A 19560-nucleotide genomic window follows, 5' to 3' on the forward strand; every position below is an offset into this window, starting at 1 on the left:
TTGTGAAGGCTCCCTCTTATGTGTTTATTTTGACTCATGTATATGTACATATTTGTAGCTTATCGGGGATATCAATAAATAAGCTTTCCTTCATTTCAACGTATTGTGTTAAATACACCAAAACCTTATTCGCTAAGTTCTTTGAATTTTCTTTTGTTGAAGCTTGTATGTTGAAGCTTTCTGAGTGGAGCATGTAGGTTGGGGTAGTGTTCCCTTAATTTTCCGAGTGAGGAAAACTTCTCGGTTGGAGACTTGGAAAATCCAAGTCACTGGGTGCGATCGGCTATATGAATCTTAGAACGCCATTGTGCTCGATCCTGTGTCATGTCCTTCGTTAGATCCAAGTACTTTAAGTCTTTTCTTAGAGTCTCTTCCAAAGTTTTCCTAGGTCTTCCTCTACCCCTTCGGCCCTGAACCTCTGTCCCATAGTCGCATCTTCTAATCGGAGCGTCAGTAGGCCTTCTTTGCACATGTCCAAACCACCGTAACCGATTTTCTCTCATCTTTCCTTCAATTTCGGCTACTCCTACTTTACCCCGGATATCCTCATTCCTAATCTTATCCTTTCTCGTGTGCCCACACATCCAACGAAGCATCCTCATCTCCGCTACACCCATTTTGTGTACGTGCTGATGTTTCACCGCCCAACATTCTGTGCCATACAGCATCGCCGGCCTTATTGCCGTCCTATAAAATTTTCCCTTGAGCTTCAGTGGCATACGGCGGTCACATAACACACCGGATGCACTCTTCCACTTCATCCATCCAGCTTGTATTCTATGGTTGAGATCTCCATCTAATTCTCCGTTCTTTTGCAAGATAGATCCTAGGTAACGAAAACGGTCGCTCTTTGGTATTTCTTGATCTCCGATCCTCACCCCTAACTCGTTTTGGCCTCCATTTGCACTGAACTTGCACTCCATATATTCTGTCTTTGATCGGCTTAGGCGAAGACCTTTAGATTCCAACACTTCTCTCCAAAGGTTAAGCTTTGCATTTACCCCTTCCTGAGTTTCATCTATCAACACTATATCGTCTGCGAAAAGCATACACCAAGGAATATCATCTTGAATATGTCCTGTTAACTCATCCATTACCAACGCAAAAAGGTAAGGACTTAAGGATGAGCCTTGATGTAATCCTACAGTTATGGGAAAGCTTTCGGTTTGTCCTTCATGAGTTCTTACGGCAGTCTTTGCTCCTTCATACATATCCTTTATAGCTTGGATATATGCTACTCGTACTCCTTTCTTCTCTAAAATCCTCCAAAGAATGTCTCTTGGGACCCTATCATACGCTTTTTCCAAATCTATAAAGACCATGTGTAAATCCTTTTTCCCATCTCTATATCTTTCCATCAATCTTCGTAAGAGATAGATTGCCTCCATGGTTGAGCGCCCTGGCATGAACCCGAATTGGTTGTCCGAAACCCGTGTCTCTTGCCTCAATCTATGCTCAATGACTCTCTCCCAGAGCTTCATTGTATGACTCATTAGCTTAATACCCCTATAGTTCATGCAATTTTGTACGTCGCCCTTATTCTTGTAGATAGGCACCAAAGTGCTCGTTCGCCACTCATTTGGCATCTTCTTCGTTTTCAAAATCCTATTGAAAAGGTCAGTGAGCCATGTTATACCTGTCTCTCCCAAAAGTTTCCACACTTCGATTGGTATATCGTCTGGGCCTATTGCTTTTTTATGCTTCATCTTCTTCAAAGCTACAACCACTTCTTCCTTCCGGATTCGACGATAAAAAGAGTAGTTTCTACACTCTTCTGAGTTACTCAACTCCCCTAAAGAAGCACTCATTTCATGTCCTTCATTGAAAAGATTATGAAAATAACCTCTCCATCTGTCTTTAACCGCGTTCTCTGTAGCAAGAACCTTTCCATCCTCATCCTTGATGCACCTCACTTGGTTTAGGTCTCTTGTCTTCTTTTCCCTTGCTCTAGATAGTTTATAGATATCCAACTCTCCTTCTTTGGTATCTAGTCGTTTATACATATCGTCGTAAGCCGCTAACTTAGCTTCTCTGACAGCTTTCTTCGCCTCTTGCTTCGCTTTTCTATACCTTTCACCATTTTCATCGGTCCTCTCCTTGTATAAGGCTTTACAACATTCCTTCTTAGCCTTCACCTTTGTTTGTACCTCCTCATTCCACCACCAAGATTCCTTTTGGTGTGGGGCAAAGCCCTTGGACTCTCCTAATACCTCTTTTGCTACTTTTCGGATACAACTAGCCATGGAATCCCACATTTGGCTAGCTTCCCCCTCTCTATCCCACACACATTGGGTGATTACCTTCTCTTTGAAAATGGCTTGTTTTTCTTCTTTTAGATTCCACCATCTAGTCCTTGGGCACTTCCAAGTCTTGTTCTTTTGTCTTACTCTTTTGATATGTACATCCATCACCAACAAGCGATGTTGATTAGCCACGCTCTCTCCTGGTATAACTTTGCAATCCTTACAAGTTATACGATCCCCTTTCCTCATTAGAAGAAAATCTATTTGTGTTTTTGACGACCCACTCTTGTAGGTGATCACATGTTCTTCTCTCTTCTTAAAGAAGGTGTTGGCTAAGAAGAGATCATATGCCATTGCAAAATCCAAGATAGCTTCCCCATCCTCGTTTCTCTCCCCAAAACCATGGCCACCATGAAAACCTCCATAGTTGCCTGTCTCCCTGCCCACGTGTCCATTTAAATCTCCTCCTATAAATAACTTCTCCGTCTGAGCAATTCCTTGCACCAAGTCTCCAAGATCTTCCCAAAATTTCTCCTTCGAACTCGTATCCAACCCTACTTGAGGTGCGTACGCACTAATCACATTGATAAGTTCTTGTCCTATTACAATCTTGATTGCCATGATTCTATCTCCTACCCTCTTGACATCTACAACATCTTGTACCAAGGTCTTGTCCACGATGATGCCAACACCGTTTCTCGTTCTATTTGTGCCCGAATACCAAAGTTTAAACCCTGAGTTTTCTAGATCCTTTGCCTTACTACCAACCCACTTAGTTTCTTGTAGGCACATAATATTTATCCTTCTCCTCACCATAACTTCCACTACTTCCATAGATTTTCCCGTTAAGGTTCCTATATTCCACGTTCCTAAACGCATTTTGCTCTCTTGAACTCTACCCTTCTGTCCTAGCTTCTTCACCCTCCCCCGTCTAATAGGATCAAAGTACTTCTTTTGTGTGTCCCGGGTAAAGTTGATAGGAGCATATGCTCCCAAACAACTTTGAGTGGAGTCGTTCGAAAAGAAGTTTCTATGGCCCCCTTGCTCATTTAACACTGCATCCGGGTGCCGATGGAGATACAGCGACCCTTGCTCACTTATCACTGTGCTCGGGCCACACAGCGCGCCACTTACGGGTGACGCCCTAGCTTTAGCGCGATTTTGTTCTGGATTCATTTTCATAAGGATTCGACGTGATCATGGAGTGTCGGCTGTCGACTACCTGACGCCCTCCCCCTCCTCCTTTATCCGGGCTTGGGACCGGCCATGTAAGACATAGGCGGAGTTATGATGTAGACAATGTATTAAAAAAAAAATTGAAATTGAGGTAACAAATCTTCTTCACTAGTGCAAACATATGGGGCTTTAGAGCATTTCCAAGACACAGAGAAAATGATGTATTTGGAATGGGTTGATTGTCATAATGACATTTTAGTTCAATAATACAATGTTACATGTAAGTTTCTCTTAATACGTATTGTATTATTGAAATCTTATTTATGTATCTCTAGTTTCAATTTTAGAGGTGTAATATGTTGTTTCTCTTTATCATATGAATTCGGAATACATGTTGGAATTCAAGTTAATTTATTGTGAGCGGTTGGATTTTTCTCGCTTTCTTTGCATGGACAAGACTTACATGACATGGTGGCATTTCGTGTCAATAAAATAAATACATGTGTGAGTTTTTGTCCAAATATTCTTATTTATTTGGCATGCAACGTCACGTAACGTAACAGTGTACTCGTGCCAATTTGTTCTCCTTTACTTGGGGCCAGCGATGCAAGGTGGGAATTTAGGCATAGTTCTATTTTTTAAAAACAATTTGTTGGGATTGTCATACCATTTCGTTATGTGTATAATAGGATCAACTACTAAAAGAAAATTGATTTGTTCCTAATTTATAAAAAAAAAAATCCACCATTTTCATACCTTTTTAATTTCAGTGCACTATTATCCCTCAACTAAATGTATCTTGTAACTCAAGTAGTTGAAAATATTTAACCTTACAAATGAGATCATACTCTGAGTCTCTCTTCCTCAATCTCGCTTGTATAAGTAATTCAATTAAAACAAAATAAAACAACTTATCATATATGATACAACCAAGTACATGGTTATTTTACAAGAGGATAAGCTCACGTAATCATATGGGCTCATAGCCATGGGTTTGTGGTTCACTTGGACCACTTGGATCATTTGTGGTCTTGATCACGTAAAACCAATTCCAAATAGTTAATACCTAATTGATGCTTACATTACATTACGTTCAAGATTTTCTCACCATACAGATGCCTTATAGATCTGATGGTCGCATACTGGAGAAGGACTTACAAGTCATGGAAACACCGCTACCATGACATCCTGTTCCATGTAAGTCACTCCCTACCAATTCACCTTGAGCTCTTCAAGCTCCCATCATTACCTGCCAACATCATATACTTATCTTTCCTTGTGAGACCCGTGCACTCAAACCCTAAAGCCTTACCTATCTCATTTTGTACATGATTGGCAACTTCAAACCTTGATTTCCCTCCAAGATTGCATGTTTCTTGTTCAGGCAGTTTATCAAGGAGCTGGAGGGTGTAAACAGGATGTGGATTCATGAAATGAAAAACTGGATCCAAACTTTTAAACCCACTAGCACATGTACCATAAAACATATTTACTTTCACATCAATGGCTACAGGAACAATGTCATCAGTGAGCTCTGCAAACAAAGGGCTGAATCTCAACAAATATGGCTCTCGGCATGTTGTTCCTTCTGGGCAAACCACAAGGTCTCCTTGTTGCAACAGTTTCTCCATTGTTTTCGCGTCTCTCTCTCTATCTCTGGTTAATCCGATGGTTTTCATGGGGGCAATTTTCTCATTGACTTTGCTCAAACTGTATGTGACAGCAGAGAGGGATTTGTCAATGGCTACTTGGACATAGAGTGGATCTAGGAGGGTTCTATGGTTGCAGACATAAAGTCTTCCCCTTTGTTTTTGGGCATCATTTGTTAGGGAAATTGGGGATTTGGGTTTTGAAATTGTGGTGATTGTGCCTGTGAAGGCCAAGATTGGAGAGGAAATGCTGTGAGGGAGAAAAATGCCAGTGAGGAATCTTATGATGCAGATGAAAATTCCAAGAGGGAAGTACATGAACATGGCTAAGGTAGCTGCTGGGGTTGGGAAGAAGGCCAATCTTCCATCATGGAAAATCAAGGGTTTTGGGTATTTTTGTTTTGCTAGGGTTTTCCAGTTTTGCTTCTCAGCTTCGGTCACCATGTAAATCTCCTCCTGAAAAAAATAAAAATGTGGGTATACGATATTTTAAATCATTTTAATTAATTTTTAGGAAGAAAAATTCGACGTAGGACAGACAAACATACTATTTTAGCCAACATACCGTATTAATATTATTATTAAAAAGGAAAACATACGACACCCAAAAACGATTACTCCTAAAAGAAAACTTTCTAGTCAAGTGACCATGTTATTATTAAAAAGGAAATATATATAGAGTTGCTCATGCTGCAAAATCAACATCAAATTGAGAGAGAGAGAGAGAGAGAGAGAGAGAGAGAGAGAGAGAGAGAGAGAGAGAGAGGAGTCAAAATGATCATTGACCAACCTTGCAATGAGAAAAGAGTTGCTCATGCTGCAAAAAACGATCTTGGCAACCAATTATGCCAATAGTTTGAGAATCTGTCTTGATCTCCTCTCCAAAAATTATATTTGGATGAAAACAGTTAGTCTTTTTTTCCTCCATCAACCCCACAAAGTATCCAGCAACAACTTTTAGCTCTCTTGCAACAACAACATCAACCCCGACATAATCCTTCAACAATCCTTCAACCATAACCCTAGGCAACTCACTCACTCCCACTTTTTTCCCACATCTCATCACCACATCAAGCCCTTCACTCCCAACATCCTCCAAAAAAAACTTGGGCAGGACAGCTGTCCCAACCCTCATCCTATTCTTCCTAATCCCAAAAAAGCACAAAAAAACCATAATATTTAGGCCTAACTCTCCACCAACCAAAAAAACTAGAGGGCTCAAGAGAAACAAGATCATAGCTCTCAAAAGCCCTCCAGCCTCAAAGGCCACAAGCATGAAGTAAGGAAACAGTGAAGCTGATGACTTCAAAAGTGCTTCCTCAAAGTGGAAAAGCACTGTTTTGTTTGAAAGCACTTTTGCCTTTTGAGCAAGGGTTTTGAACTTCTGAAAGTTGAAGTGGGTTGCATGGGGCTGGCTGGCTTTGTGTTCTGGAGGGGATGATGATTTGTTGATTGGTTTGCTGTGGACTTGGAAAGAGGAGGAAAGGGCTTCTAGGGAGCATAGATTTCCAGACATCTTTGGTGCTTTTGCTTACTACATTTTTGCAATAGATGCAGCATATTATATATTATTACGAGGGGTTCATTTATGATTCCTTCACGGTTTAGGTATGAGTCATATATTTTCATTTCCAAAAGGTGCATAAAGTTATATGAAATATGCTAAGAAGATTAAAATTTTAAATTATTATTTGTATATCACGTAAAGTGGTGGTTAATAGTTGAGCTTCGTTTTTAGTGATTTGAAGAAGAATTTAAACCATCAGCCGTCACAATATGTAATTTATTAAAAATAATTTAAAAATATGATATCTCTAACGTCACCAAGTTGAATACATGGATTTGCCAATTTAAACTATGAAGATTTTGTATTTATATATGTTGGAAAATAATATATGTTGTATAAGTCAAGTATTTATATTTATATTCGAACACAATAAAAAGTATTTATATTGACATATATTTTTGTCCAAACCTAAAATTTATATTTATATATTTTGAAAATCATATCTTTTGTAAAAACAAGCTAATTGATTAACTGTTTTTTATGAGATCATTAATTTTGGGTGAAATAAGACTACAATACTCTTACATTCGACAAAAGATAATGTACAAATTGATATGCACATATCATGTAATTTTGTTGATTACATACCATGTCATATTAGTAATTGCATTTTATTGGATATATATATATTTATACATTAAGTTGTACGAAATACTTCCCATGTAGATATTCATAGGTTTCGAGAACAATTTTACTCACCATGTAGAATTAGTATGTGGGTAATGCTAGAAAGACTAAATTTGTAGACAAAATTTGCAAACTAAATAATGTGTCATAAGAATGAGCATGTTTATCAACGTTCAAGTCATAATTAATCCAATCCCCAATTTCCATGCCATTTAGGTTGCAAAATTTAGTCTGCAAATTTAGTCTTCATAGCATTATCCTAGTATGATACATGAAACTAATTAAATCATATTTAATATGAAAATTTGGGTGTAGTCAAGTTGTCTAGAACAATGTAATCCTTACATGCCCCAAAGTTTAAAGCTCCCTCTCCATAATTTTTAGATTAACAACAATTGTGCATGAGATTTGGACTCATGATTTTTTTTTAATACAATGGATACTAAGCAATTGCTAAAGCAAATCATGTGCAATTTGGTTTTAAGTGCTGATATATTACTTCCAATTGTTAAAAAAATATTTCCTTAACATGTATCTTAGGGAAAACGATAATAATTAATGGTAATATATAAGTATCCATAGTTATGCACATTAAACTTTGAAGTTAATTTACTACCCTTCTGCGATGGACCAGTTAATTTTATAGATGGAAGTCATGTGGCAGGAAAAGAATTGGGAAACCATTTCCTGAGTATTTGTACCATGCATTCAAGGTTTTGTTTTGAATATTTCCTCTCATTCAATATATGATAAAAAGAAAAACATGCATCTCTATGAATGAAGGACTTGTATTACCATGGCCTCACTCATACACAAATGTAATTTCCTTGGTATTTTTCTTTGTCCATCGCAAAAGGACAAACACGCGAAAAGAGAGAGAGAGAGTGAGAGGGGGAGAAAGGGGGAGAGAGTTGAATGCACACATACGATATGGGTGAGAGTGGTTCAGATTCACTACTAGGTCTGCGTAGCCAACATAATCTCTGGTCTTCTTCTCTTATATCTATCTAATATAGCATATCTATATAGTAGAATAAAGTGTTATGGGCAGTGTTGCGAGTGGCAGTCATTCAAAGGTGAATATTTTACAGCGACCAACAACCAAATCATGAAATATGTCGAAAACTGAACCGTCCAAAAGAAACCTACCTGCATGGGCATTGGCCAAACTAAACTAAGAAGGCAAGAGCTGATAGAACATCGATCTCTGAGCAAGTAAGGAACCACACCAAACGTAGCAACCAGTGAACCAGATGTACAGAGATAGTCTTTGATATATAGAACCAATCAACGCATGACAAACAGAAGTATGAAGAAATTGAATAGGACGCATGCATACTAGCTATGCATGTGGTAAAGAAGGATAATGTTAGGGATACCAAAATGTTAAACTAAATTTGCAAATCAAATAATGTGTCATCAATAAGAATTTGATCTCCCTAGTATTATCCGGTTAAAAAATACATTAATTAATGCAAGAGAGAAAGTAGAGCATGGGGATGAGAGAGACAAAATGAATGAGTATTTGGGTAATCGAGTTCAATGTTCCCTTGATCACTGGATCAAGAATTTATATCATCGATTCATAAATATTTATGTCTAAACCTTATGTTTAAGTATGTCATGCATACTCAAAATCAAAATGTACTGTACATTAAATAATATAAGATGTTATATTTTTATACGATATATATGACGTGAATACGAATGAGAATGATAAAAATTTAAGTCAATTTAAGTAAAAATAGACTATGTTAAGTAAAAATAGGCTATGTATGAACTTTGGATTGCTGATCGTGAAGCAATGGCACATCGAATAAAGAATATATTAATATCCCACTGAGAAAAAAAAAAAAAAAACCAAGAAAGTGATGGCCTCTTTAATATAGATGTTACGTACCCATCTAAATTCATTGTTTACCCAATAACTTACATGTCACGTAACTTCAATCCTTCCAAACAATACAAAACACAATAAAACAGTGCAACACGATATCGGGTCACAACCATGACAACTGTCAAATGAGTTATAAGCCATTAACATGACACATCAATATAGATAAAACGTGTAAAATAAATAAGTATTCCAGTTTCTCTTATTAGGTTAAGAGTTGTTTTGATCTCATTGGGGCTGATAACAACTTATGCACTTGATGTTGGTTACGGAAACCATAAGAAATCTTCATGCATAAACATATATTAAACATATATACTCAATGCTTTTATTTGGGGAAAAAAGTATTAGTAACTACGTCTATTTTTTACATTTTACATTCGAATTAAAACTACCCTTCAAAACAAATTGGCATGTCATGTGAGCTGGTTACAAAATCTCAATCCTCAAATGATTATACAACCTGTGCCACGTTCGTATTACATATATAGATATCCACATCTCCTTCAATCTCAGCATCCAACAAGAAAATTAATTCAGCAATTAGCGAGGTAAGTAATTAACTTTTGGACAATACAAAATCTTATATGAGTCATTGAATAATGATTTTAAATAAAAAGGGGTGTTTATTGTAAACGGTCTTTGAAATTGATCCACACTATGAAGATGTTCTTTGAAATTGAAAATTGATCCATATAATCCCTGAAAATAGGTGTCGCAAATCAATGTGGTAATTTCGCCACAATTCTGTTATATGCTGATATGACACATAAATGAGTCCCACAAGACTCATGAGTTTTTCTATCAAATGATCCATGAAATTTACTCACACCATCAAGATGGTCCATGAAATTGAAAATCGATCAATGTAATCTCTAAAAATAGGTGTTGCAAAATAATATGGTCGTTCAATCATAATCCTGTTAAAGTTTTTGTTATGTGCTGATGTGGGTTTAAAATTTGATAATTAATTAAAAAAAAGTTTTCAAAGTACCTTTTTGCACAATGTGATTATCTCAAGGCAAAACTTGCCGCTCTCCGTGTCACCAAGATTACCAAGGGAGCGCCCAACAAGCTTTCCAAGATTAAGGTTGTGAGGATGTTGATTGCCCAAATGTTAATGGTGATGTCACATAAGTCATCTCCAATCCAAGTTGTCATCAAAGTTGGTCTCGATCCTAGTCCAATTCGATGAAGCGTGTCAAAGGGTGTAAAGATGAGCGTCTTGATAATTTCTTTTCCAGAGAAGAGATGGCAAAGGGAAGGAGTTAGAGGAGTGTGGGTTGAGATTGGAGGTGATTGCGAGACTGGGTTTCTAGGTTGACAACCTTTTTAATTAAGTATTAAACCTATTTCCAATTTATTTTTAATTTAATTAGACTTGTGGAACTCATTTATATGTCACATCACCACATAACTGAATTTTTTGATAGAGTTGTGATCATTTTGATTTGTAACATTTATTTTCAGGAACTACATTGATCGATTTTCAATTTTAGTGATTATTTTGTGAGTTAATTTCAAATACCATTGTTAGTTATAAATCTTATAATAAAATGAATTTCAGGTGAAAGATCACTTAAATAAATATATTTAAGATATGCAAGTGATATTACTATTTTAATTTATTATTCAGCAAAAGGTCAGTTTGACCGTTGGATTAATTAGTCTAAATTAGTCTAATTTTAGTGTCTTTAAAGTATCATATAGTCTTTTTTTACTACAATTCTGTTTTTAATTATTTTAAAATTTTCTAATTTCTTATATAGATAATTTTTGTATGATGAATAATTATGTATGACATTGAATTGTTGCAAAAAATGTCAAGGATTAAAGTGAATAAAAGGAATTACAACATATTTTATGTTTTGTGTGTGGATATACGTAACGTCAACTGTCCCGAACAATTAATAGATTTATTACTATAGTGCAACGTGTGTACAATCTAGTGAACTGAAAAAGTTGGAATTTATTGCATCGCCTTCGTCAATACATATTAACCCTAGCAGAAACACTTAATTTCCAAAAAAAAAAAAAGAAGAAATTTTAATGAAAAATTCTTGATACTGTTTATTTTAACAAAAAAATATATTTTTATACTAAAAAATCAATCCTCATACTATTCACTTTACCATTTATTTTGTTCTTATATTTAAAGTTTGAATAACTAATCAATGAATTCTCCTTTTTGAAGTTTACTTCCAATTTTCATTTGGTTTGAAACTTTAATTTCTATTTGGATTGTTGACTTCTATTTGTTTTGGTTCGTAACTTCTATTTGGATTGTAAGCTTAATTTTCATGATGAATCTTGATGCATCATTTGAATTATTATGTGTGTGAATTGTGAATAATGAATAATAGATGAATTTAATCTATAATGTATGAGATAAAGGTACAAAAAAAAAAGTTTTGCCCTTGAATTGGGTTAAAAAAAACAAAAACAGATTTTGTCCCAAAACAAAATGGCAATTACCATTGCCATACCATGCCAACCGAACTTTTGGCAATACCAAACTTTAGTATACCGAAAGTTTGGTACGGTAATGGTAATAGATTTTACCAAACCGAAAGTTTGGTACGGTAATTGGTACGGTAATTGGTACATGGGTTTTGGTACGGTAACCGTACCAAACCCACCCCTAATCACATGACAATTCGATTTAATAGTTATTTTTGTATAATTTTTTTTTCACATGATATTACATTATTTGCACCTCTGTAGTACTACTTACCTTGTCGTACAAACCAATAATACAATGGTTCAAGCACATGAGATTCTATCATTGATATAATATTATTAGTTTGAAACACTACGTGTATCTGAAGGTGTATTAAAGTCCCCAAGTCAACAGAGAAGTGCCATGTTGGACTCCCACCTACGCCTTAGTGACATGACGAAAACTCATTAATTCGAGAATAGTAAGTATAACTGTAGCACTATCATGTGGTTTTATCAATCTACACATGTTATAAAATACATCTTACTTGTAATATACAGTTATATGAAAAGAAAAAAAAAATCATGTTTATCACAACATGGACCATTTTTCTCTTGCATGAATATATTAATCATAAGTGATATCACTATTTTAAGCTAAATTAAAAAGGGGAAGGAGAGTTTGAATCAAGAATACAAAATGTTCAAGAAAATGATTCTAACCACCAAATCAATCAACCGCTTGCCTCTTGCATGAATATGATCATAACATATTACAAGTTAGAATATCAACCTAACTTTTTTCCCCCACAAGAAAAACGGTCGAAACCTTGTGCTAGCAAATTAACATCCAACAATAATTTTTATGACTGGTTTCTGATTGCATAACAATACATTGTTTATTTTTGTCCAAAAAAAAAAAACAATGCATTGCTTATTTTTTCGGACAAACGATGTTATTTACATTAAATGGATGAAAGAGTGGATTAAACCTCATGATGAGCTAGAAATAATATGATTTAAATTTGTTTTTCATAAAAATCAAACTTAAGATCTCTCACTTACAAGTGAAAAAAAATATCACTAAATCGTAGTACTACATAGCAACAATGCATTATTTGCTACAAACAATTATTTGATACCAACAAATTAGATACCTAGGATGACATTATCAGCATTTTAAAACACTAAAATAGTTAAAATAATATTATAAATTAAAAGAATATAGTGGATTAGAAATGTTTGATTCCAGTGGTTCGTACCAAGGTCTAAAATATCGATATTATCTCGATATTTCTATCGAAATTTCCGTGTTTTTGGACTATCAATATTTTAGAGCTTGATAAGAACTCTATGTGGTACTAAGTCACTCATGTATCTTACCATGTAATGTATAAAGTGTAAAATATTGTACTAATTCATTATATATAAATGATTATGGTGTGTTTAAACTTCTTTCATTAATTACTACATATTTTCTACACTCACAATGTTTGCCAGCTCGCTATATAATCAACTTAAATCAGTTAAATCCATCATGCAATGCATTTCCTTCCAATTTTTTGTGATAAACTAATAGATAATTGACTAAATAAACATCTTGCAAAGTTTTAATAAAAATTTTCAAGTTTTTCTTACAATTTCCGTGGTTTTTATTCAATTTTTATCGATATCGATAATATTCCGATATTTCAATCGAAATTTTCGTATTTTTAGACTACCGATATTTCCGATATCATCGATATTCTCAACCTGGTTCGTACCAATCCCTGAATCCCATCCCAAAAAATGAGGGAGGTGGATTGTGAGACTATCCCAAATCCCAATGCCATTCAATGAATCATAAATGGCATTGTTGTGGTTGTGATTGTTCCATTCAATTGGTTCTGGTAACTCATTTTTGGAGGTGAATTTTCTGCCCTCTTATTTTCATACTTTTCTCATCTTTTTTTTGTTTGTGTGATTATAGTTAAATTATATCAACATTTTATATTAATTTTTTTTATAAAAATAATAAAACAAAAAGTAATATGAATATAAAATATTAACGTGACTTAACTATGATCACATAAAACAAAAAGGTATGAAAAGTTGATGGAAATAGGAGGGTAGACAATTCATCTCCAAAAAATGAGTTTAATTACCAGAACCATTTGAATGGAACAATCACAACCACAACAATGCCATTTATGATTCGTTCAATGGCATTGGGATTTGGGATAGTCTCACACACTTTGTAGCCACGCATCTTATTTTGAAAAGGATTGGGGAATCAAAATTTTAAATTAAATTTGTAAATCAAATGACGTATCATTAATATAAAATAAGGGGTAATATTAAAGAAATCTAATTTTTAAATAAACTTACAAACCAAATAATGTATCATCGATGAGAAATAAACATGTTAAAGTAATAATCCAATCATCAATGTTCATATTATTTGGTTACAAAATTTGGTTTAGACATTTGATCTTTCTAGAATTACCCTAAAATGAGCACGTTAGTCAATACTTAAATAATAATCCAAAATCCAATCATCAACAATCATATAATTTAGTTTGCAGATTTAATTTAAAAATGTAAACATGTTAACTAACAGAAAATAAGCACGTTAATCATGTACTAGAAATAATTTCCAACTGCTAGTACACATTGATCCAAAAACAAGGCCGACATGCATCTATGGTCAGAAATCGTCCACGTCCAAAGCCCCTAGCAAATTCCACTGTCCAAGTTGTCCATCTTGTTCAGTAGGAAAGACAAGTTACTAATGGTAGGTAGGCTACTTATTGAGTGTGTAAATGAGAGGTATCTAATGACAATCTACAAACAATAAATCAAAATAATGTTGATCCTTCTTTCCATGTGCATAAAACAATATCAACCACAGCTGACTACTGCAACTGCAGAATGTAAACCACCTCTAATAAAGGCATTCAACAGCGATTCCCCAGTCACAAAGCAGTTTTATTCTACGGCACATTGGAAACAAACAAGTTTTCAGGAGAGCTCACTGTTTTGTGCATCTTCTGCTGCTGCACCTTTTTGTTGTTCCAGGCTGGACACTCACTGGCTAACCTTAACCCGCATTGGTTAATTGGTTCCGGTTATCATAACGTTTTCGAGAGCAATACGCCAGTTGGATTTGTCAAAAAATCGATCAACGATTACAGCGTCTTTCATTCCAGCTACTAATCTGGATAATACAGCAAAAGAGTAAATGAGCAGGTGAAGTTAAGCATCGGTTATACAGTATATTGTCAGAACGTTAAGACCTGGCCACAAAATTTAAGTTACCCTTTAACACGGTTTATGTGTTTGTTTCATTTTTTAAAAACGATAGAGACGGAAATCCAACTAGACACATAAAAGTTGCATCATCCAAGCAACTTGGTAGTTTTATTTCATTTTGGAAAAACGATAGAGACGGAAGTCCAACTAGACACATAAAAGTTGCATCAACCAAGCAACTGGGTAGTTGTGAGGAGCTTAAATGAAGCAACTACCATCAAAGGAGTGTGCTCCCTAACTTAGAGGCTGGCCTACCATTACGATTGGGGGATTCTTCTCCCACTGGGAAGGCTTGTTCCAATAGACTCATGAGGCTTCTTCTCATACTCATTTGCTTCTAGATTTGGCCTCTTTACCTTTAACGTGAATGGTTTTCTCACCCAACTAAATTATGATAATATGACTTCAAGCCATGAACCCGAATTCGATGAGCAAAAACTCATCATTCAGGACAACGTAAACCAAATTTTGATGATTTGGTGACATGTTCGCAACACATAGATCATAACCTTATAACCAAAGTTTCATATATATATATATATATATATATATATATATTTGTGTCTACTAGGTACCTATATTACACCCCTGTGAGTTTGGTTTCGTTAATATTTTTTAGGGTTCTTTAGATATAGGTCTATACAACTCGTAATTTTTAGATTAAAACCCACCTATCTTTAAACATCCAATATAAACCCAAAATTCAAATATGTTGCCACATTAGAAATTAAATGACCTAATACTTCATATAATTTACAACATATGCCACAACCCTTCTAACGTTTTCTCACACACAACCCTCCAATTTTGGCTTCAATCATGCCCACATAATATGGGCATTAAATTCTAATTACTCCTCTTGATGTTTTTTTAGCCACTTATAATTATATGTATTTGAAATAAAGTAATATTTTTATATTTTGTAGGTACACCATTACATATATCTATTCGTCACATTATTATTATACTGTGTAGCATAATTTACCTATATTTATATGTAATATATAGGTAAATTAATGTTGTAGGTAAATTAATTTGCATGTATTAGTACATATGTTAGGCTTGGATAAAAAAAAGTACACATGTTAGACACATTTTATTGTTACCATATGTATGTCTGTGTAAAGTAATTTACCTATATCTATATGTAAAATATAGGTAATTAACTTTGAATAAAATAACATTTCTATATGTTGTAGATAAATTATTTTACATGTATTAATATATATAAGGCACATTTTATTATTATTATTATTATTATTATTATTATTATTATTATATGTGCGTGTAAAATAATTTGCCTATATTTATATGTAAAATATTATTATTATATATGTGTGTAAAATAATTTACCTATATAAATATGTAAATTAAATAACTTTGAGGCAAATAACATTTATTTATGTTGTACGTAAATTATTCTCCATATGTTAGCACAACTATTAGGCACATTTACAGATTCCCCACATATTTGTTAAATTACATCATATATATTATGAATAGTAATGCTTATTTCTCTTTTCAATAATCATTAATCCACCTTTTAATCCGTATACAATTAATTATATAGGTCAAAAATGTAATTAAGGGTATATTAGGCATTAAAAAAATGTACAATGGTGAAGTCAAACATAGTTAATGAATTTGCTTGTGTGGAGCCTAGTCAATGGGTTTTAATCAAGTAAAAAAATTATGTCGGGTTTTATGTAATGAAAATTGAGTTTTAGGGGCTAAAGCCATATTTTCAGTATTTTTTATGAGTGAACTTTTTTGATCAGTTATTGATCCATAGATGTAAACCATTGTAATGGGGAGCCTCAACTACTTTAACTTCTACAATTCCACTATTAAGTATTGCTCTAATTATCCAGCTGTCATAACAAATCATATAAATAGAACAATAAAATTCTGTCCTAATAGGCACTAGACATGTAAAAGATTGGTTTTGCCCCCTATGAGTTTGGTTTCTTTGCTTCAAGTAATGCTATTTCAATTTCAGCAAGCCAACAACACAGCATAACCGTAGCAACAAGACACAACGAAAATGTACGTACAATTTTATTATTTTTTGATAAACAATATATATATAGACATCCTGCATCAAGAACAAGAGATCCTGAAGGTAAGGAAGATAGAAAATTGGCTACTTTTGGCCACTTAGCAAACCGGGTCGATCCGAAATGAGGTGCGATAGCGTCAAAAACATAATGGACATACTTCTTTTCTATTTCAGGAGTGAATTGCACATTTAAGGATGAATGTCTATGGCTTTCACTAGCTGACTCAGATTGTAAGATGTGAGATTCTCCACCAGAATCCAGAGAACAAGAACCAGACACTCCTTTAACCTTCACTTCTCTCATAGTACTGAAGATTCTTGAATAAGAAACACTACCAATTATTACAGTGGGAAGACGGAAGGCCTCTCTAGACAGATACTGCATCTAATTAGAAATATCCTGAAAAAAGACATAGGTTAAGGTTACAATTTTGGAAACATACAATTTCACTTGTATAAGCGTGTGCAGTATCCTATGATATACACAAAATAAACAGCAAGACAAAGGAAATAAACTGGGGAAAGCAGCAAAAGTCATTTATCGGCACAGACTAGCACATTTTAGTTTTATTTCAAGCAACCGAACCGAATTAGGAAGGAGAAAGAAAGGCACCAAACGATCAGTGGCTCGAATTTCCCTTTAGTCTACGTTAGTGACAAGCCGGAAGAGGGTATTTGTCAATAATCGTCTGCATAACGCTTCAAAAATGTTTTGCTTTCCAGAAAACAAGAACTTAGTGATAGTCTATCAGGAAAGAACTCCAACCCAGTTCTCAAGGCAAAATTACTATCACCCATGTGTCCGGAGATTATATCAAACTGCTTCCTAATTCTGTATGCATTTTGTTCAATTAAGTTTCAAACTTTCCCCTCCTGTATTTTCTCTTTACTATGATTCACCCTATTGACTGAAAAGCGAAATGCACGATGTTACAGTTGTTGTAATTTCCTAATAAGCTTCTTGTTTGAAAACAAATTCAGTGCTTAATGTATCATCTGGATTTAAGGTTTCAAAAATTCTGGAGATTTAACAGAGTTGCACACAACACAATAGCCAGAGGCCAAGAACACAAACATATTACTGAAACTCAACTAAACACAACTTCAATACACACATATGCATATACATATAAATCTGTATCCACACATATGAGTAGAGAGAGAGAGAGGTGAGACTGACCTCTGATGCAGCAGACATGAGGAGCTAAGAAGTGGCGCGAATCCAATCCGAATATCTTGTGAGGTGTGACTAAGATATAAAATATCGATGATATCGGAAATATCGATAGTCCAAAAACATGGAAATTTCGATGGAAATATCGGGATATTATTGATATCGATAAAAATTGAATAAAAACCACAGAAATTGTAAGAAAAACTTGGAAATTTTTATTGAAACTTTGCAGGATGTTTATTTAGTCAATTATCTATTAATTTATCACAAAAAATTGGAAGGAAATGTATTGCATGATAGATATAACTGATTTAAGTTGATTATATAGCGAGCTGACAAATATTGTGAGGGTAGAAAATATGTAGTAATTAATGAAAGAAGTTTAAACATACCATATTCATTTATATATAATGAACTATGTTTGTACCATACTTGACCAATCCCGAAACTACCGAGCACCGGCCAACGCTATACTGTCAAGGACCCAGAAGAGTTCCCCTCCGACCAGGAGGCCAATCACTACTCGACACGTGTCAAGATTAGAAGCCAATCAGAGCGCAGCACGTGTCAACATCAAGAACCAATCATAACATGACACATGTCAATGTGACAAAGCTACAAGTTTTTCTATAAATAGGGGTCATCCCCCCACAATATTGCCTAATGCCATTTGTGTTAAATCATTCACAAGAACTCACTAAATTGAAAGCTTGATCCTTTGTACTTGTGTAAGCCCTTCACTACTAATAAGAACTCCTCTACTCCGTGGACGTAGCCAATCTGGGTGAACCACGTACATCCTGTGTTTGCTTCTCTGTCTCTATTCATTTACGTACTTATCCTCACTAGTGACCGAAGCAACCAAGCGAAGGTCACAAAACCTGACACTTTCTGTTGTACCAAAGTCTTCGCTGATTTTGTGCATCAACATTTGGCGCCGTCTGTGGGAAACGACACTTATTCCTACTCTCTTCAGCTGTGTCAAGCTGGTTTCTATCATTCGTACACTTTCTTTTGATCAGGCATCCCTCTCCAACATGGGAAGCGAAGGAAGCCACAGCACACAGAATGACACCCCCCTTGCACATAGTGCGAAGCAACGAAAGAAGGAAGGAAAACGAGTTCTTCTTCAAGCTAAAGTCGATGAGTTGGAAGCTCAGAACAACAAGATAGCAATGAGGAATGAGGTCCTCCAGGAGCAATATGAGAAGCTCTTCGAGACACTCCACGAAGCTAGGCAAGCTCAGACACGCGAGCTTGTTGCCCCCGTGGAAGTCAACCATCAACTGGGTGCCCTCCAACATGGAGGGTCACATGCATTCGACATAGATATCCCTGATAGGGAACAGATTACCCCTCGACTTGATAATCAACATGAGGCTTCTCTTAACCCAGTTGCTTCGACCCGAACCATGAGAAGTGGAGGGAGACACCTCTTTGC

The 19560-nt window shown here is 35.1% G+C and overlaps 1 protein-coding gene and 1 long non-coding RNA gene across 2 annotated transcripts; both read right to left on the reverse strand.

Moving 5' to 3' along the window:
* Positions 1-4310: 4310 nt before the first annotated feature.
* On the reverse strand, positions 4311-6620 carry LOC126605365 (probable glycerol-3-phosphate acyltransferase 3). The gene is made up of 2 exons (XM_050272747.1): positions 5859-6620; positions 4311-5524 (listed from the first exon to the last, which is right to left on the reverse strand). Exons 1-2 carry the CDS (start codon positions 6582-6584, stop codon positions 4637-4639), a joined length of 1614 nt encoding a protein of 537 aa, XP_050128704.1. The 5' UTR covers positions 6585-6620; the 3' UTR covers positions 4311-4636.
* Positions 6621-14008: 7388 nt separating this feature from the next.
* On the reverse strand, positions 14009-18196 carry LOC126605372 (uncharacterized). Its single transcript, XR_007616927.1, has 3 exons — positions 18126-18196; positions 17104-17345; positions 14009-14791 (listed from the first exon to the last, which is right to left on the reverse strand). It is a non-coding gene; the product is annotated as an uncharacterized LOC126605372 (long non-coding RNA).
* Positions 18197-19560: the final 1364 nt, after the last annotated feature.

This window comes from Malus sylvestris, chromosome 15 (assembly GCF_916048215.2).
Source record: "Malus sylvestris chromosome 15, drMalSylv7.2, whole genome shotgun sequence".
Classification (NCBI taxonomy): domain Eukaryota; kingdom Viridiplantae; phylum Streptophyta; class Magnoliopsida; order Rosales; family Rosaceae; genus Malus; species Malus sylvestris.